Source organism: Lytechinus variegatus, chromosome 16 (genome assembly GCF_018143015.1).
Source record: "Lytechinus variegatus isolate NC3 chromosome 16, Lvar_3.0, whole genome shotgun sequence".
Classification (NCBI taxonomy): Eukaryota; Metazoa; Echinodermata; class Echinoidea; order Temnopleuroida; family Toxopneustidae; genus Lytechinus; species Lytechinus variegatus.
The window spans coordinates 23,136,068-23,158,019 of NC_054755.1; the positions used below are offsets into that span (position 1 = coordinate 23,136,068).

The 21,952-nt window shown below is 37.8% G+C and overlaps 1 protein-coding gene across 1 annotated transcript; it reads right to left on the reverse strand.

Moving 5' to 3' along the window:
• Positions 1–875: 875 nt before the first annotated feature.
• On the reverse strand, positions 876–19,206 carry LOC121430091 (UBX domain-containing protein 7-like). Its single transcript, XM_041627364.1, has 12 exons — positions 19,025–19,206; positions 13,835–14,003; positions 13,176–13,240; positions 12,010–12,081; positions 11,039–11,148; positions 10,123–10,269; positions 9,364–9,454; positions 8,860–8,913; positions 7,300–7,412; positions 6,170–6,779; positions 3,385–3,464; positions 876–1,572 (listed from the first exon to the last, which is right to left on the reverse strand). Exons 1-12 carry the CDS (start codon positions 19,077–19,079, stop codon positions 1,414–1,416), a joined length of 1,725 nt encoding a protein of 574 aa, XP_041483298.1. The 5' UTR covers positions 19,080–19,206; the 3' UTR covers positions 876–1,413.
• Positions 19,207–21,952: the final 2,746 nt, after the last annotated feature.

The window sequence follows — 21,952 nt, forward strand, 5'->3', positions numbered from 1 at the left end:
TTGTAAAAATTAAATATTAAACATCAACATAATTGCAGGACAAGAAATATGGTGGACTTGACCAAGCTTTCTACTAACAAGAGGCTTACATTTGGGAAGGGGGGGGATGTTTCACAAAAAAGTGAAGTGTGACTATTACAAGCCCCTGATACACATGCATGTTGTTTGAAACCACCTCCGACACCCGTTTTGAAGCAACCTTCATGCCTTAAATTTGAAGTCGCATTATTGTGTCTACACTTAAGTCGACTTCACGTTGATTATTCATGTGACAGTAGTCACCTGACTTTTCACATGAACATTTTTGTTGTTCTTAATTCAGCGTGAAGGCGCTTTCAAACCACATCCAGAGGCATGGACCTACCCACAGAGGATTATTCTATTGTTACTGGGGGTGCTGGCATTGTCACCGCACCCCCAGTAACAATAGATAATCCTCCATGGATAGGTCCATGTCCAGAGGTGGTTTCACTCTGGCTTTAATAAAAAGGGGGTGTGACGCAGAAGCCGAGCTGCCTCCGATGCCGGCTTAAGTCCTGTTTCGACGCACCTGAATCACCATGCTTCATGTAATAAGGACACTGAAAACTTGAACCGTTCAGGAGAATACTAGTATTACAAGAATTTACAAGGGATGTTTACCCTGACGAAAAGTTTGTTGCAAAAAAATAATTAAAAAGTATTGTTCAAGGTTGAGGAAAATCAATCAAAGATTACGAGACTAATCAGAATCTTAAGTTTTTGATTTGTGACGTCATAAACGACCAGCTGCCCCATATGTTATGTTATGTTATGTTATACGAATGCATGAAGTTCAATTTTTTCATGATTCATGATGACTAAAATATTTTTGTCTGTCAGGAACAGGTGTGAAATGATCAGTTGATACATGTATGCTGAAGGTACAATAAAAAAAACATTTACAATTTGTGGAGAAAATAAAATTTCATTGAGTTTTCAAATTCAGGACATATGGAAAGCTGCTTCTATATGGCGTCACAAATAACAAATTAAACTTCAAATAATTTTTTCAATCCTCAACATTCACCAATATATTTTTTAATCATTTTTCTGCTATTTTTATAATAAATTCTTTGTGAGGGTGAACTTCAAAATAAAATAGAAGCTTATACATATTAGGTTTATGCCAAGGGGTGTATTTCAGTTTTGTCAGATGTGTATCAATCAGGTATGATTATTTACATCTGGGACCGACCTTTAACGTCACCATCCGAAAGACGTGACCAGGGTTCGAACCTTGAACCTCTGCATCAATTTGTAACTTCCCCACGTAGCTTGGATAACAGGTGCATGCCACAACGCCCAGTTAAAGCCAAGCCTTTAAACTAGTTAGTCTTATCCCAAGAGCTCATGATGCCATACTTTCCAATCTTCTGAAAGGCATAAAGTCTGCTACCGTTCCTGGACAAAGATGCTTTCTTGGGGACAGAGTCCTGCATCTGAGAGGCTGGTTGTCAAGTCTAAGGCCGAGATACGACGACGAGGGTAGTTTGTGACGAGTTCGTACTTCTCCTCTTTAAACCCTTCCTTTGTGACACATTTAACCAAGGACTGAAACACACAAAAAAGAAATATGTATATTTACAATGTTTATGTACAGTCAGACCTCTTTTATCCAGTTCTATTATACAGTTGTCTCCATTAACCAGACGTACACTTACCGTTTTATTTTTTAATCTAATAATTACGTGGGGAAAATGGATTTCAACAAAAAATCAACATTCCTACACAACTCACATTAATTACATAAATATATATATATTTTTCAACCGGGGGAAGGGGGCACTTCCATTGACGAGTGGATACCATGCGCGACCATGGCACCCTAAACATGTATTTTCCATATTCTGAAAATGCACCCCTTAACAAGTAATGGCGTGTGAAACCCTACCCTTAACAAGTATTGGAAACAAAACGATACTCTTGGCAAGTATTCCCTGAATTGAACCCCTAAACAAGTACAAGTATTTTAATAATTATGTCACGGACGTCGGTCTTACCGACATCATTGGGTTTAGTACGGCCCCACTTCCCACACCTTGCGCAAATCGTACTTTAAATACGTAGTGTTGACTGTTTGGGCTAAAAGTACATCCTCTAAAAAACATTTTTATATACCCTCACAAATTTGACCCTCAACAGGTAGCTTTCCTAGCGAAATAGATACCCTTTTTTCATTATTTTAGTGTTTTTGACACCCTTATTACGTTACGTACGTAACGTGCCCTATCTTGAAAAAGACACCCTTTTTACATTTTTTTTTTGGTCACGCATGGTATCCACTCGTCAATGTCAGTGGAGCGTTGTGGCCCAGTGGATAAGTCTTCTGACTTTGAAACAGAGGGTCGTGGGTTTGAATCCCAGCCATGGCGTAATTTCCTTCAGCAAGAAACTTATCCACATTGTGCTACACTCGACCAAGGTGAGGTGAATGGGTACCCGGCAGGATTAATTCCTTGAATGCACGAGCGCTGAAAGGCAGCTCGAGCTAAAGTCGGGGTAATAATAATAATAACGCGCCTCGGAATAGAATATTTCTAGATAGATGGCGCTATACAAACGCCTATTATTATTATTAGTATTAAGTAACTATCTACTGAGTGCGTAGTTCTCCGAAGTACATATTTTCCTTATTCAAAAGCTACACCCTTTCCAGGGGGGTGTTTCACAAAAATTTAAGTATGACTTAGATCGCACTTAAATGTCGACGCGTACATGATATGCAACGCGCAATCTTATTGATCAATACGCAGTAGTGCGCGTCATCTTGGCATGATCTGACCAATGCTGTCATGCCTTTTATACTGCGCGCAACTAGACATTTAAGTGCGACTCTAAGTAATACTTAAATCTTTGTGAAACACCCCCCAGATCCTTACATTCCTCCTTTTCAAGCTTTCTCGCTACCCACAAAGTAGCTAAAACCTGGGGAAAAGCCTTCCAGAAGACATTAAAGTATGTTTGACTTCTGAAACTTAAAAAAAAAACACCTCAAACATTTCTGTTCAATTTTGAATTTCCTTCATAATTTCTTGAACAGGGCCTTGAGCAGAGTTGATTTGGCACTGTCATTATTATTATGCAGAAGGACAAAGACCCAAAAATATAGGAATTCTTTTAATGTTAGAATATGTAAGACATGGAACAGCCTAAATAATGATGTTGTCACTGCCCCAAGTGTGCACAGTTTTGAAGCTGCCCTGGATAGATGCTGGAAAAATGAGCCAATAAAATATGACTACGAAAGCCCTGTGCCCGGAAGTGAGCCAGCCATCTTGAGGAGGAAAAACCTAGAACTGAATACAGAGGCTTAACATGCCTGCATTCAGAAACTTCCCTAGGTATCCCTAGGTATATACTCACCTTGAGTGACGCTGAAGCTGATAAACACACCTGTTTTCTTCTTCCATCGGGAAATCTCAACAGGATTTCAGTAGTTGGACCTGTAAAAAAACCCAGAATGCATTATGTTCCAGATGTCAAATTTTTTCAATAACAAAAGTAGTCTGAACCCTAATACTCTCAGTTTTTTTGTGATAAATCTGCTGCACAAAATTTTTGGACCACACCACTCGCTAACTTTTTCATTTGAGGTCTCGCGCTGAGTCGCGCAACTGTTGAGATCAATTGACGCCTCGGTACGGGGTCACCAAATTATGCAACATTATGTTACGGCAAGGCAAGAATCCAAATACCCTGAGAGTATTAGGGTTAGAAGAAAAACTTTTTTAAAAACCAAACAAAGGATTTTTTTTAGATTTCTCACACTGTAACAATTGCAAGTCTGTAGCTGTCAGATGATACTGGTGTCTGGGTGATCTATGCGTCTGGCCACGTTAAATGATCACGAAGACCCTGAACCAAGCATACTATGCACTGCAGCTTCGTTTTATGGAAAGCAGACTGTGGATTATAACATGGCTGACACATTCGACACGATCAGAAATTTTTCAAAAATGTAAAACGAACCACACAAAATACATATTGACTTATTTGTGAATGTGATGCTGTTCGTCCTTCACTTGCGCAGACCACCACAACTTCACAAATTCCTGTGGGTTTGAAGATGGCTCAATACACCAATCTTCCGCCCCCCCCCCCAAAAAAAAAAAATGTCTGTTGCAGTGTTGGACATGCAAAAGCCAGCAGTGGGGCAGGAACAGAAAGAACAGGTATGAGAATAAAGGAACAAATATGCCCCCAAAAAGGAATAGTTTGGATCTCTGCATTGGGTACTATGGTATATACATCACAGAGAATCGCAGTGTGACGTCGCATCAATTCAACCCCATGGAATCTTGTTCTTATCCGTTTTAAGGCCACCGCACACCTTACGGCCCGACCGGTCGCCGACTGGCTTGCGACTGGGTGAGGGGAGATGTGACGTCACAGCTCTTGTCAGCTTGAGCGTCGCAGACCGGTCATAGACAAGTCGCAAGGACAATCAGAAGGATTTGACATGTCGAATCCTTATGACTGGATCACAAGCTCAATCCAACCTCCAGCCAATCAGACAGCACAGTTGCATAAAGCGTATTATGATAAACAATGCGCATACACAGTAGTAAGCGCAATTTCTCAGATGCTATGCCAAAGGGCAAAAAGCGCATGCGTGAGTCGCAGATCGGATCACAAGGTGTGCGGTGTCGAGGCTTATGACTACCTTGCGACTTATCTCCCCTCACCCAGTCGCAAGCCAGTCGGCGACCGGTCGGGTCGTAAGGTGTACGGTGGCCTTCAGACATTTTCTCGCTAAAATTGTGTGAAGATTGGAAAAAATCACCTACATGTACATTGTACAAGATTAACTACAGGTATATCATGATAAAGAAAATCCAGACCACCTAAGGAATTGTACTGACAAATCGTGCTACCCACTACAAGACCTGCAGGCTCCATTACCTGGCATTTGTCACAAATTATTGTAAAACCCTTTGATGTTCATGTTGCAACCTTTTGCATAGCGCAAATGCGATTCAAGAGAACTCGTGATGTCACAAGGAATAAGTATGTACATGTACGTATATCAGAGGGTTGGTGCAAGAACACCCTTAGCAACACATTTTTGCACACAGCACCAACGCAGAAACGCCCGTAGTCAATGCAATTATGCATGCTGCTATAAGGGCATTTTTGCTAGCATTCAATTCACGCAAGTGTGGTAATAAGGTTGTTCTTGCGCTGACACGACAATATAACCCACCCTCTTTGCATATAAAGAAAAAACAAAATGCAGATTGAAAATCAACACCATCGTCTTGTTTTGTGTCTTTAATTTTCACTAATATACATGATGAGCAATGGGGTCCATTTGAAAGGATACTCTGTAACCTTCACAAGGAAAATAACACTACTTCAATGGAGTGGAGTGTTGTGGCCCATTGGAGTTAGTCTTCTGACTTTGCAACAGAGGGTCGTGGGTTCGAATCCCAGCCATGCGTAATTCCCTTCAGCAAGAAATTTATCCACATTGTGCTGCACTCATTGTGAGGTGAATGGGTGCCGGCAGGATCAATTCCTTGAATGCACTGAGTGCTGAAAGGCAGCTTGAGCTACAGTTGGGGTAATAATACTAATAAACAATGTGCCTGAATACATGCAGTTCATTTCTAGATAGATGGCGTTATATAAATGCCTATTAATATCACAATTATTATTACTTTGATAAAAAAATCCCATAGACAGGATTGTGCTATTTACAATTAAATACTGTTGAATCCCAACATGAAGAAAAGGTACATGAAATTGCACTGAGTGCAGGGTAAAACAGGGGCCCGTCTTACAAAGAGTTGTGATTGATCCGATCAATCGCAACTATGGAAAGCCAGCAAATTCAACATATGAAATGCATGTTCGTTAAAAAAAATCTACATATGAATGTATATCCGAAAATTCATTGATTTCTTGACAACTTAGTGTGTTCTCTTATGCTTTACAATGGACGTTTTGTAAATTTCCTATAGAAAAAATTATGGCACTGATGGATTTCCATAGACTTACGATTGATTTGATCAATCGTAACTCCATGTAAGACTGGCTGTACATCATATTACACAAATTGATTGGACAAATCAAAAAATGTAATCAATGATCAATACCAATGTTTCACAGGGTCTTGATCATTACCCAATTTCAATCCTGTTCATACCTGAGATTACAGCCGATTCATTTTCGTCCTCCCTCGCTTCCTCATCATCAGCCCCCTCATCAGCTCCTGATAATCTACCCTCATCGTCGTTCTGCTTCTCCCCATCGACACCGTCGACCTCCGCTTCCTTACTGTCCGATCCCTTCCCTTCGCTATCCACATTTTCAGTTCTTGCCTTTCCTTTGCACGTCGATACCTTCTTTCCCTTGCGTGCAACCTGTCCGTTCGATTTAGCTTCCTTTGATTCTGTTCTCTGGTGTTTCATTGTGGATTCCTTCTCATCATCATCCACCTCGTGAACCACGTCTTCTTTGGGGGAGGCATTAACGATTACACTTGTCCTCTTATTATTACTGTGTGCTGGTTTAGTCTTACTGGTCGTCTGATAAACTGCATCGCTTGAGGGTTCCGAGTCGCTGAAGGCAAAATCGCTCTCTATCGTCTCCACAGCATCGTCATCATCCTCGTCGTTGGAGTCGGATTCAATGTCAATGATGCTGGACTTTGCTTTGGGTTGATTTGGAGATTTGGTTTGAGCTGCTTCTGCTTCTGCCAGGGATGCGGCAATAGCAGCTTCTATCTGGCTTTCTTCACTTGCATCTATAATGCTCTAATACCAACGGTAATCAAAGAAAGAAAGAACAGAATTGGAGTCCATATTACAAAAGCACACACTTCAGTTTTCTAATATAAATAACATTATATCCTACATGAATTATGTATACTGATTAGTTTAAAAAGCATCATGTGACCAAACATATTCTCGCTATTTTGTGATGATGTTGAAAATGAAACGCCCACTGAAGAAAAATTGCTATTCCGTGACGTCAATGATGGAAAGATGGAATAGTGCACTATTCCATCATTGACGTCACAGATCATGACGGCGCAAGAACTAATACGCGTTCAGCGTGCTGAGCGTGTGGCTTCAGGAAAAGTAGGCCAGTCAGCGGAGCAGAGTTATCTTGATTCAGATTAAAAAAGGATGAACTAAGAGTACAAAAACTAGATTATCAAGATCTATTAGCAGCCATGCTATAAAAGCTGGAGTAATGCAGCACAAAAAACATTTGCATTCAGTGCTATATGAATGTTGCATATCATAGTTATCATTAAACCCAATCACTTACAGATGTTCTAACTTTTTTGGCAGGTGGTACGGACGATGACGGGCTATCGGCCGGCGGAGATAGAGGAACGATGTCTGGAATGTCCATTTTGTGGTCGCATAAGAACTGCATCACTGAGAAAGCAAAAGAGAGACCATTCTCAGAATGTACATTTCTCAATCAAGTCCATGTACTTACTGTAAACAAATAAAACTACAATCTTATCATTGTATATTGCCACTCTCTACCCAGGTGTTGAAAGGGTAAACATGTTGAATGTGGAGGCCTATGTACATGTAGTATGCCTAGCAATCAAGTTTGAAATACACTTGGTGGAATGCTCCCTAGGGAGTGGAGAAAGTGCATACATTGCGTTTGGTGCCAGCCAGGACTCAATGAGTGGGGTGACAATTCATCTGTAAAGTTTAAGTGGAATATTATGATTATTACAATCATGTTCTTTGTGTCAGTTATTTAATAGCCAACAGTGCAAGTCTGAACCGAATGCATGTACCATAAGCCTAACAATTCTTAGACTGGATGGATCTTCAACTGCATGCGGAAGAAAATCATACCTCTGCCATTGCGGGATCTTAATGTATTCCATCCAAGACTTTTCTAAAGCATTAATAATCTAATAAGAACATCGCTCCTCTGCAAGGAGCAAAGTCCATGATAAATTCTTGGTTACCCAGTTGATCTGCGAGATACTGCCATTGTGATAACAAGAAATGACTCACATAAACTTTAAGCAAGGGATCCCAAAATTCGGGGGAGTGTTTCACACAGATTTGAGGAATAGAATCACACTTAAATGCAGACCCATATATGACATGCAACACGCAATCTTACTGATTAATACACAGTATTGCGCGTTTTCTTGGCATGATCTGACCAATGTGGTCATGCCTTTCATGAGGCGACCAACTGGGCATTCAAGTGTGACTCTAAGTCAATCTTAAATCTTTGTGGAACACCCCCTTTGATCAGAGCATCTTCGCATCAATATGCATACAAATTAAAATAGAATTGAAGTTGATCCCTCAAATGCTTATTTCAGTTCACAAGAACAAGATATTTTCCAGAATACAAAAAAAAAACCTCTGTGACTTTTGGCCTCATGACCCCAAAATCTAATCATTTCTTTAGTGCATACCTCGACCAAATTTTCTACCCTCCCCTTGTCTACCTTATAATGACGATAATCATACCAATGATGTAAAGAAATGGCGTTTTAAAGTATAATAATCTTCCGATGCACATTTGCTCACTTTGTCTCCTTTACGTATCATAATTTAACATTTGTATATATATATCTGTTCATAATGCTTGTGCAACTGACTTCTACATGAATGTGTTGTATATACTGTATATTTTGAACCTGCGTAAAATTAATTTCCTATTGGAGGACAATATGTGCTTATACTTGTATCATGAGGGATACTTACCTGTTATGTCATCAATTTGTTTTTCATTCTATTGAACATTTACTTAGGTTTTGTTGCCCCTGCAGCAATGTGTTTCGGAAGGAAACTAACCATCATCGGAGTAAACTTTAAATCACCTCTGAGTAGGACTTACCAACATCACAGAAAGCTTCACTATCTATTCTGTGCCAGGTTGCCATCTGCTCTCCTGGAGAAAGATAATAAAACATGATTTACTATTAAAAAACAGTAGAGCGCATGTAGCCTACATAGGTCCATTAATTGAATAGGAAAATAGATATAAGCATCATTATCGTCATCACCATCATTAGATTCTATTGTCATCATCAATCATCACCATCATCATCATCATCTCCATCATCATCATCATCATCATCGTCATCATTACCATCACCATCACCATCATCATCATCATCATCACCATCATCATCATCATCGTCATCACCATCATTCTCGTCATCATCATCATCATTATCACCATCATCATTATCATCATCATCATCACCATCACCATCATCACCTTCCCCATCATCTTCATTATTGGAAGCAATCAAATTGCATTATGGTAACATTATATGTACTATACCACAAACAACGGATTTGAAATCACACATTTTCCTTGCAACAGACAACGAACCTGTTCTTGGGTCCAGTATAGACACATACGGAAATTCTGTGACTTTATAAAACCGCATGTACTGCTGCCCTTCTTCGCTATCATGATAAACCTACATACCAAGACAAGAAGAAGATGGAGGGTCAAATTAGAAAAAAAGAGGTATTCTGTTTCTGGTCAAGTTCCATAGGAAATCAACAAAGCAGCTTTTCACTGCATCAATGCCACGTTATGACCAATAACATACTTAGGAAACATTTTAAATCTGATTTGATCAGTCATATTGACTGAAATATATACGGTATAGAAAACAAAGATTACTCTTTGGCCTTGGTCAAAGTGGAGATAATGGCTAAGTGGGGATTCAGTCATGAGTCTAATGCTCTAACTATGACCCAAACATAGTTCTCACAGACATTGTAAATGTACATTCATGCATAATTTGAAGATATACAGCCTCTCTGGCCTTAAATTTCAATATTTCAGGACACTGCAACTTTTTAAAGGCATATACAAGTACTAATATTACAACACACATGGGGAAAATTTAAAAGGACACAATCGGATCACACCCTGAGGTGGAAAAGTTACACAATCGAGATTCAACATTCAACACTAAAGACCCAAAGGAACTACATAAAAATGAGAAACATACGGTATGTGTTATAGTGTCGAACTAGCACCACAAATTTAACACCATAGTAAAAAGACTATTGTGGTCCTCTTATGTGCACCAATCAACACCATAGTTTTTGTGCTTTGGTGTACTCAGTGGCCTACCTGCCAGAAGATGAAAGACTCCCTGATAATACTCTTCACGGTAGAATCGCTCCAGATGTCTCTGTTGAGCTGCTGGCAGCTGAATTCTCTGACGTTCTGAACGTTGACCATCAGCCACTTGCCCTGCACCTGGCCTGCTTCTCTTGCCTGGCGATATGAAAAGGAAAAACAATCAGTGAGTATGATGTGCACAGACCACATCCTCATCACTTATCAGGGTGCCCACAGAAATTTCCATGACTTTTCCATGACTAAATTGCTGCTTTTCATGACTTCCCAAAACGTCCCAGGAGTTTTTGAGATGTCACAAAACTGGGGAAAATGGAAATCACGAACACCAATTTCAATAGCAGAGTATGAGAGTTGCGAGACACAACAAACTGGAAAGCTGCCACAACCAAGAGTTAAATGCCATTCCATGACTTTTCACAAATTTTCCAAATTCCTTGACTTTCCATGACCACAATTTTTTCCAGGATTTTACATGACGTGGGAACCCTGCTTATTCATGCTAACACTGGGAGATCGCTTGACCTATGTGTACGCAACACCATGAATTTATCAGTGTTCCTATTTCAAAGTGGCCACAGACCTCATTTAAAGGACAAGTCCACTCCAACAAAAAATTGATTCTGATAAAAAGGGAAAAATCCAACAAGCATAACACTGAAAATTTCATCAAGATTGGATGTTAAATAAGAAAGTTATGACATTTCAAAGTTTTGCTTTATTTTGCAATATAGTTATATGCACATCCTGGTCGGTACACAAATGAGCAAACTAATGACGTCACCCACTCACTATTTCATTTTCATCAAACACTTAACCAAAATTTGTCAGAATTTCTCCTGCTTTTTAATCAAGCAATGGACGTATTAGCTGGGGTGATCTTCCACTTTTATTGAACAATTTTTACCGTCACAAATGTTCCCTTGTGCATTAGGTCTAATGGTGGTCTGAATAGATCTTCCAATGTTCTCTTTTTTGATGAAGATTTTGGATTGTGTATCATCTCCTCCTGGAGTCCTAGAACAATAAAAACAACAAAAAATGAATATGATTGCATCTCTTTCTGATTCAATTTGACTTAAAAATTATATCACAATGTCTCTCAGTGTGGCCCAAGAGAATGCTGTTATGTTCTTTCTTTTTTTTCAAACAACTTTCATGTCACAATATGAAACATGCATCAAATACCGTGTATTGTGTTTCCATGCAACCATAATAAATCTTGTCTCATTTCAATTGTGTTTTATATGATGCTATTATAATGCATTATAGGATAATATACTTATAAGTAAGAACATGTATCTCAAGCCCAGCGCAGAAAATCTGATGCGATTACATTAAGATCCGATTGGAACAAGTTTCCAATCGCAACTCAGTGCCCATCACAAAACAGGCACCTCATCTAAGAACTGATGCAGAACCAATTTGATGCACATTTTCTTGTCATCTCTGAATTTTAATTTCATCCAAGAATTTGGGGTTACAACATGCTCATTTCAGATTTTTAGACTTTACACGAGTCGCCATGTATTATCGCACAAGCACCTTTTGTAGTGTAGTATATTTTGGTAATTTTTAATGCTAAAACTTTAGAAATGAAAGCCAATCGTCAACAAAATTAATACTGAATATCTCTAAAATGACATAATTTTTACAGAGCACCTGATATCTAACACCCTTGCTTTTCGAATCACATGACTTAAAGCCGATAATCCGTCTTTTGGGGTATATGCACATTCATGGTGAAGCTGTTATTCTGGTTCTTCCGTTTCAAAGGTTAAACCTCCCCTAGTCAACTGCAACAATCAATTCATTATTCATTTTGCCTCAATTCAAATGAATATAATGGAATAAAATGTTTAAAATTCATCAACTTACTTGTTTCTGCTTGAAAATCACGTAAACCATCAAACACTGACTGCCTTGCTCTTCTTTGTCTAGGAATCGGACCTTACAAAAAATACAATCAAAGTTGTTCTGAAGTGATTCGAATACTCATATTTCATAATACTTTTACCCTGGCAATGAAAATTTTTGTTATTCCCAGTTCAATAAATTGAGAAATACATGTACATTGAAAATTACTTCTCTACTTTAAAACAAAGAAGTCAAAAGTTATTCTAGAAATACTGTCAGGCAATTTTGTCTTTAAAAAAATACCAGGGGCACATGGAATTTGTGATATGGTTGATATACCAGCATGAGGACAGTTTCATATTCTACATTATTTATCAATTGAAGTTTGAAATTTTCCTTATTTTGGGGTAAATGGAATCTTTACTCTTTATTTACTAGTAAAATGCATGACTCAGTACTTGCCAGATCTGGGGTGTGTTTCATAAAGACGTGCTACTATTGTAAAGTTCTTTAGCGTAACTTTCAAGGAAACATTGATTGTGAGTGGCTGCTGAACCCTGTTACCATGGTAGTTGCCATAAATGACAAAGTTACAATGTTTAAAACTCTTTATGAAACAGCCCGCTGAACTAATCAAACACTTTATGCAACTCACTCTACTAAAAACTAATTGAATGCTATACTTGTTGTGTGCAGCCGTGCATGAATCAGTTCTAAAAACCTAATGGCTTCATGCAATTGTTTGAACAGAGCCCAAACCCTAGTGAAGAAATACCGGTATACACAACTCATTTGCATGCATTATTATATTCAACTTGCTTTTTCAGATATCTTGCTCAAAATACCATATGTATTTATTTATCAAATGCAGTTTGGTAGAGTGTACAATGTGGGGGCGTCATGGTCCAGTGGTTATGACTCGCGTCTTTCAGTCTGAGGAACGTGATCTTGATTCCCAGCCTTGGCATGTTTTCCTTTAGCAAGAAATTTATCCACATTGTGCTGCACTCAACCCAGGTAAGGTGAATGGATATCAGGTTGGAAAAATTCCTTGAATGCTTGAGCAAGGCAGCGCAGGTAAAATTGCAGCAATAATAGAAGCACTAGTATCCTCAGGCAAAAATGGTTTAAAAGTCCAGCTAAATGTAGTACTATAATAGAACAAGTCTTTGTAGACATATCCTTACCAAATGTGGGAACATCCTCAACCAATGTATCCATTTTACTTGGTATTGGAGGTCGAACAGAATCACTAGAAAGAAAAATTTATGACAGAAAATATATTTTACCACTATAAACCATCATACAGATCTTCATAGAAAATATGGCAAAAAAATGCGTCCTCCAGAGTGTACCCTGCCAATCAACATGACCTTTGACCCTACAAAAGATAGAACACTGATGGCAGCATCACAAACAGTTATAGTTAGAGCTTAAACCAAGAATGTCCTATACTGTACCTCCAAAAAAATTCATCCTTTCTCATGTACAATAAATGTACATATTACCGTAAATGATTCATGAGGAAAATGATTTCTTGACAAAAGCATATATATATATATACATCTATGTACAAAATATTGTTTTTTTTATATGATGAATGCAATTTCTAAGGTGATGAGACTAACACAAAGAACACCCAGCTTGCCTTGTAAGCCCATCACTTTCACAAACATTCATTATTTGTTCAAATATTCAAGGAATATTTTATCATCATTTATCACTTTCTGGGGGAGGGGTTGTCATTATTATCATTTATCACTTAAAAAGGGGTATATTATGATTATTATAATTCATCACTTACTCAGGGGGTACAAAATTATTTTCCTAATTGTTTCTCACTTACTCAGGGGGTATTGATGGACCAGCAGCCGAATGTTGGGAGGAAGTAGCAACGGCTTTTTTAGCCTGGATAGCATCTACATCAATCACGTTGTCCAAGTGCATGGAGATCGCCCTCTCTAGGTCGCCATTACATACTTCAAGCATACGCAGACCCACTTCTGTTGTTGAGCCTGTTTTACAATGGAAATACCATTAATATTGGGCGAGCAACAGAATAATGAAGTGGTTGATCCAAAGTTTGGAAATAGTATCATATTTTTAAAGGCCTAAAAAACTTGGTTAATAATTCATAGTGCTTTGTGACACTAAATACCTTTATACTTTAGGATATTCGTCCTATACAGCGTGTTTCCCACAAAAAGGGAAACCCGTTTTGAGAAACAGATTTCACAATTATATGTTTTTTACTATTAATTTGATACTCTTGGCAAGAGTGTAATCTCATCTCTGATATATGAAATAAACAGCTTCACAAACAGTTCATGCATGGTAGATTACACACAATTAATATTGGAGACATATCAGAAACGATTTGCGCAGAAACTCATGTGTGAATTTTAAACCACTCTCATTTCAGGGATCAGCGAGAGAATCTTAACAAAGAATACAAAAGAGATGCTAAAGAGCCAATCGTGGAATAAGCACGGTCATCGTATCACGAACCAATCTTGTCAATTTTTTCTGTGCAATATGGTTTGGACATTAAAATTTCAAACTCGTCTTGCTCATTAAAGGAGAATGAAACCTTTAGAACAAAATAGCTTGTGTGACAACAGAAAAATTAAAGAAACAGATCAACGAAAGTTTGGGAAAAATCGAACAGATAATGAGAAGGTTATGAGCATTTGAATCTTGCCATCACTATTGCTATGGAGATCTTCACATTGGCAATGCGACAGAGATGTGTGATGTCACTTGTGAACAACTCTCCCCATTAATTAAACATATATTTCACTTAAATTGCCTCTTTTATCACGTCTATTTGTAGATCATGAATTCTTTCTATAGGAGGGCATGTAATACAAATTTTTAAAGAATACATCATGGATAAAGAGTTTGTATCACCATAACAAAAAGCTAAAAGAGACATTTTGGGGGTATTTCATAGTCCATCAAAGGGAAAGTTGTTCACATGTGACATCACACATCCTTGTCGCATTGCCAATCGGAGGATCTCCATACCATTAGTGATTGCAATATTCAAATGCTCATAACTTTCTTATTGTTTGTCCGATTTTTCTCAAACTTTCTTTGTTCCTATACTTTGATTTTTCTGTTTTGACACAAGCCCACTTATTCCAAAGGTTTCATTCCCCTTTAATGTGTGAATTGTTTGTCATATATATTAGGTACCAAATTAAAGAGGAATATTATGATTATTTAATAATGAAATATCATAATTCATTTGCTTTTGAAGAAAAAAGACATGGAAATCCTGGTTTCCTTTTTTCTGGGATGCACTTTATAGTGAAATGAAGAAAGGATAGAAAAGAAAGAAATATCAAGGAAAGAGAAAAAAAGTTTAAACTGCAAGCAAACAAAACAATCCAATCATCTAACAAAAATCTTAATGATATTTGGAGCTCTTTTTGATATATCTTAAAAATCTGCTTCGATCCTACATGCCTGTTTATTTCTATCGAAGAAAATAAATTCGTTTGCAATATTGGGTAGCAAGAAAATCACTGCAGAACTTGCAAAAGTTTACAATAATCTATTTCATTGTTGTCTCTGCTTCATCATCTGTTATTTCATGAAAATTCTCCACCTTTCTATACGTGTCGTGTATTAATATTTTATTGAATATTCTGAATATTACAGGACAAATAGGCGTCCCAGGAAGGATTTGTCGGGGCGCCGGGGCAAAGGAGCAAAATACGGGACGATACCGGGAAATACGGGAGGTCTGGTCACCCTGCTAAGTGCTGTTTCCCGATCAAAAATGGGAATCAAGCCAGGAGAAATTGTCGAGGGTGCGCTATGCTATTGTTAGTTAGGCCAACGTTACGCGACGCATGCGTCTGTAACATTGGCGAAGAACAATAGGAATAGAAATTTTCACAATATTTTTCTAATTGTTTTGATGAATTCTTGTTCAAAAATAACAACGAGAGCATAGAAATGTCGGAAATGAAGTTTTACCCCATGTTGATTTAGGTCTAGATCTTTTAGAAGGAAAGAAGAAATCTCCGGGGTGAAAGTTTCAGGTTTTTGCATCTTTCGACTCGTGTAGGTGAATGAGAAGGAAGACCTGGCTTCATTGAGACAATGAGAGTAAGCATTCGTTGGTTTTTACTCTCTAGAAGCCGCCTGGCTATGCTCACCATTTTAATTCTCAATAAATAATATTAGACACTGTCTGTATGTAGATCTACTTGCCATTACTAAGTAGTAGGATGAGGGGTCGGGTGTCCGGACACTTTATATTTTTTGAAGCCTTCTTTTTTGTCTTTGAATTACGCTATATGAATTCAATATTTATAGTCATCTCCAATTTTGTTCTTTATAATATTTCCTAACATTTTGTACTGAAAATTGATGAAACTTCGCCTGTAATTTTTTCCAAATGATTTTCTAAAATTGATCGTCCAGACACACAACCTGTCCGGACACACCACAACTGGGTATACTAGGCCTTAGACAGGAATAACCATCGTTTCTGGGGATTTATTCAACAATTTCTGACATTTTACTAGATCCCCATTCACCGAAGGTAATGTGTCAGTACAAGCCTGCATGTGTAATCTGGTCCGACAATTCGGCGGACGGGTTTTGTCCAGATTTTTTACTTCTTTTAGATTCTAATGACATTATATTATCTTGGACGAAGGTCCACTATTTCCGTTAGACTCTAATCTTTCTATTGATATACTATATACATTTTATAATATTTCGAAAATATACGTTACCGATGAGTTATTCCCCGGGTTATTCCTTATTTTTTGACTTTCTGCCGGAGAGGAAAATATGGCAGCCGTCAACGAGTTGTGCTTTTATCAAGGCTTTCCGATTAAATTTTCGATATCTTGGCCAATCAATGCGAGCGACAAGTTCCGAATGCACGCACATCAATATGTCCAAGTGCAAAGCAGCGGCACAAATCGCGATAGGTAGCGACTGGTAAATACGTCTGTAATGAAGATGACGACATCCAAGATGGCAACTTAAATTGACCAACGAAAGGATCAAAGATGACGATGTTTTGATGATCATTTCAAAAGAATTAGCGGTAACTGCGGTCTAAGGTACGATATTTCTGAATTTTTTTTGTAAATATGGATGTGATTTCTTTTTCATAATATGACATTTTATGTACAAAAAACGATCGGAAAATCGGGTTTCCGCTGTTAGATCTAATGTTACTCATGTTACTGCTAAAATACATTGTCTGTAGTACGTACGGGCCTCCAAGCTTTTCAGTCTATGTATTGGTGAGTGAGCCAACGCAGTTCAGCGGAACAACCAAAATACAGAGACTGAAGCTTTTGGTCTAACTAGGCCTATGCCACCCATGGGTTCATATCGTCTCGCGAGCGAAGGATTATCAGTCATACGAACGCGACACACCACTACACTTCGAAAATAAAGTGGGCTTTTGCCCACATAAAATATTATGTATAAATAAATATTCCACATCCTGCTATGACACTTACCGAATCATTTAGATCCTTCCGTGACTTCTCCTTGAAGTTTCTTTCGAAAAATATGTATATTTTCTTGATCTTTAGTGAAGATTTTACGGAGATAGAAATCAGTCAGCGTTGATATCAATTTTCTCCTGAAGAGGGCGCGCGATTTATATTCATATCAAAGACACGACAAGGGAAAGAATAGGCACCTACACTATTTTACACGCATATCGACGCAAGGCATTACGCAAAGTCTGTGAAGTGTCCAATCTTTTCATTGTATAGACTTTGGTATACCGTATACGTATTATTGACGTTCGTCAAAGCTTGTACTGCTGGTTTCTTTCCAGGCACGTATATTATTTTCATTTTTTTTATCAGTCATCTTTTTAAATTAATGCAAATGAGTGTTATCATCACCAATAATAATCATTAATTATGTTTTTTGAAGGCATTTCATTAATTGGTGCCCATAATTAGTAAATTGATCATGAGGATTGCGCATTCAAAGAATTTAGATACAGTTATAAAATTACCGAGGAGCTGAATCAAGGTTGTGAAATTATTAGCGCCACCAACGGGCTTCCTTGTATTTCCGTGGAAGAGACAAGCGAAGTCACTTTCGAGGCCGAGGTAAGCAAAATGTGCTTTTTTTATCGGATTATTATTTTATTATTATTATTATATTCAGCAAAATCTTGCTACTTACCGGCAAGAGCCCCGGTGCGTAGCGAGAAGGAGCTTCGGCAAATATTACTTCAGCAATGAAGCGATGTTTGCCGACTACTTCGAAATCCAGGGTCAAACACGGTCTATTGTACGAGGTTAGTACATACTAACCTCGTACAATGTGTGAGTGGGCCTATGCAGGACTAGTCTCTCGCTTTCACACCGGATTACCTGCGCCTACGCTGCACTGTCTGCAATAGACCAAAAGCTTCGGTCTCTGTTATGTTGGTTGTTCAGCTGAACTCTGTTGGCTTCACTCACCAAATACAGAGACCGAAGTTCTAGCGCGATCTGTACAGGGACTCAATGCCAATGGCCATATGTTTATGTACTCAAGATCGGACAAAACGGGGAAGTGAATTTGCGTGACAGCCGAGGTAAGTCACTGTTTTTGTTCCTTTTAACTTGATTTTTCTCCGTTTTTGGGCAATTAATGCCAAGAGGGAATATTAATTTGCATTTTGGTCACAATAATTGTCATTTTTTTTATTAAAGACAAAAATTGAAGAGCCCCGACGCGACGGGGGGATTTTGCATTGCAAGGTGCGTGCACGATAGCGAGCCGTCTGTGTACGAGGAGAAATTTTTAAAAAATGTTAAAAGACTCCTCGAAACAGACGGCTGCCAGCTGTCTATGTCTGCAACTACGAGTACGACTGTTGTGCCTATTGCGGCCGGCCTAGCCTATGCCTATGGCCTATGCCTGGAAGACTCACTTGGGTCAGATTCAAGTAAGGAGCCGGAGGGAATGCCGCTCATAGCTCATCTGGCGGCCGTACATATTTGTCTAAATATTAATTCTTCTTCTTATAATATATGGAGTAAAAGCTTACCGGTCACTGTTGCAAACTGTTCTGCCAGCTGTGTTAATTCAGTAGACATCGACATCCTTTTTCCTTCAAGTTGACTTCAAGTCTGACAAGATAATGTTTTGCCTCTTTTTTTTCTGTCGTCGGTCGGGTGCAGGTGCCGTATTTTCTGCGGTGTCGTCAAATCTAAAAAAATCCCAAATCCACGGGATTATTATCACCGCATCCGCTTTATACTTATTCAAATCAACGTTTTTCTTGGGTAGAATTAATTTTCCTTTGTCATAATTTTCATCAAGAAATTATGAAGTTATTCCAGTTTAAGTCGCGCATATTCATCCAAATTTGTGGTCATTGTCTTAATGTAAAGTCAATGGAATACAAAACCTATTTTTGTGACCATTTTTTGTAACCTATTTTCGTGACCATTTTGAACCCAAGTCTTCAACAGCTCTAACTTCTTTGTTTTTGAGCCCTTTGGAGTAATTTAGGTTTCAATGGAAAGGTGAAAGAAAGCTCAATCGATGTATAATCATGTCACTTTGTATTAACATGTGTAAAATAATTTTTCTAATTAATTTTAATTAATTATGCAAATTACGCAAAATAATCGCCTCTTTTTTGCCAAATGACGGTGATCATAATAGTTGGTATCAAAACAGCATCATGTAAATAATTTTCCTAAATTATTATTTTTTTTAATTTCTCATGTATTTCTTGTTTTTCTGATATAAATTACAAGCTCTTTTTCAACTTTATAGCAGTATACAATTTGGTCTTTTTTGAAAATCATCATTCCTTTTGTACTTTGTATGACCAAATGAAAATACAAGTGTGCTATTTTGATGTATTTAATTGTTTCACCGATTCCTTATGTAATTTTTTTGTTTCAACAATTTGTAAATATGTAGCTTTGATTTCAGAGACTATGGACGTTTAATTACAATTTTTTCGGAGGGATGAGCAGCTGCATGAGTGTATATGCATGTATCATTGCAAGCAAATTATTACAAGTATCAAAGGATAAATAAAAAATGCATTTCTTCACTGTAAAAACTGCGGTGTTAGAGGACCACACCCTGAGGTGTTAAAATTACAATCTAGAGATTAAACATAACACCAAAGAGTGTAAAAGTAACAAGGTGTTGTAATAACACCTTTAGGTGTAAAACTACCACCAATTTAACACCGGTGTAAAATAACTGGTGTGGTCCTCTGTACACCGGTTAACACCACAGTTTTTGCTGTGTACAAGCATAGGCGGCGGGAACGGGGGGACGTGTCCCCCACCCTGAGGAGGGGGGGACGTTCCCCCACTAAATTTGTTGTTGATGAACTTTTTTTTGCTTGTCAATCTATTTTCCTACGTCTCCCCTAAAATGTTTGGGTTGAGAGCCTTTTTTTTTTTGCTTTTTTTTTTGGTTGTCCCCTCCTAAAATTTTGGGCTTCCGCCGCCAATGTGTACAAGTATCAAAGGATAAAATAAAAATCAAGCTTTAATATATTCTATCAGTTTTCAACGCATTTCTTAGATTCGTGTACATGATACATTGTATAACAAATAAAGGCCCTGTTTGGCTCTCTTCATAGGCTAAACGGTACACAATTTTTTACACATACACATGTACTTCCATATGAAACAAAAAAAAGAAAGATTCTGTGGAAGAGAACTTAACTATTTCCAAACTTACCGATCTCCCGGGCGTGGATAGACTTGAAAGGCACCAAATTATTAGTTGAGGCAAAAAGAAAAGGAAAAGAGTGGTCTATTTCTTTCAAAACAAAAAAAAAACAGGAAAAAACATATATCAAAGCTCCAAACAACAGCAAAAACAGACATCAAAGCTAAAAAAAAACAGTGACACATAACTTGTTATGTATATGTACCAATTCCCATCCCCACCTGCAGCCCTAACGAAAAAAAAAATAAATAATAAAATAGAGAAAAAAAATATAAGGGGATACAACCTCCAAGTTTGACTTGGACATAACATAGGTGTCGATTTCTTGTGATGATTGGTGTCTAATAATAGGAGCGATCAGGGGAGGGTGTGGAGTTGGGTTACGCGCCGTCCGACTGACGGTTGTAAGAAATAACAAGCGAAAATTGCATTTTAGAGCATACTAAAATCACTTTCAAAGCCATGATATTGCAGTCCATTCTTAATATTAAGATTGTATAAAGTGTTAAGTTTCTTTTATTAAAAAAAACCTCAAAACATTGATACGGAGACCAAACTGAATTACTAAGAGAGAGCCTCTCTTTTCATTAGTTGTTCAGTTTGTGTGACAGTATAATATTTGATTTTCCCATCACCCCTATCTAGTTCTTACATCACATTTTCTTTCTTTTAAAGCGGGTAATCCAACCCAAATAAAAACATGTTTTAGAGGAAAGAGAAAATCAGACGGTGGATATAGGTGCAAGTTTGATCCGACAAAATAGTACAAAAGCTATATGAATGTTTAAAAGTTGTAAATCACTATACCCATGCATGGATACTTCAAATTGGTTGCATATGTGATCTCATTATAAGGCAAGGACAACTGTTCCCCCAAATTCATAAAATGGCTATAAAATGCCATTTTTCAAAAGTTCAACTTCAAATTCAATTTTTATTTCATGAGGACACAGAACAATATATACTATATACCCTAATTATTTAGATTACGGCCCCAAGGGAGTGGGTCTAAGAGAAAACTACGAATCCCTGATAATATACTTAAGTTCATGCTATGGGAAAGTTGTCCTTGCCAAGTGTTTACGTATCCAGTTGCCCATTTGAAATCTATTAGTCTCAGGGCTCTCAATTTTAAGGCAACCATAACTTTCTAATTGCTTGTCGGATCGATCTCTTTCAAACTTTCACAATTTAGTTTTATTTATGTTATCCTTTCCAATCGACAACAAGTACAGTTCTTCGATCCGCTCCGTGCTATCTTAGCATCCTT

Coding starts and splice junctions, on each gene's coding strand:
- LOC121430091 (XM_041627364.1), bottom strand. CDS start 19,079: ATGTCGATGTCTACTGAATTAACACAGCTGGCAGAACAGTTTGCAACA. Junction 8,914..9,363: donor TATACTGGACCCAAGAACAG/GTTCGTTGTCTG, acceptor ATCTTTCTCCAG/GAGAGCAGATGGCAACCTGG. Junction 7,413..8,859: donor TGAAGCTTTCTGTGATGTTG/GTAAGTCCTACT, acceptor TTGCTTTCTCAG/TGATGCAGTTCTTATGCGAC.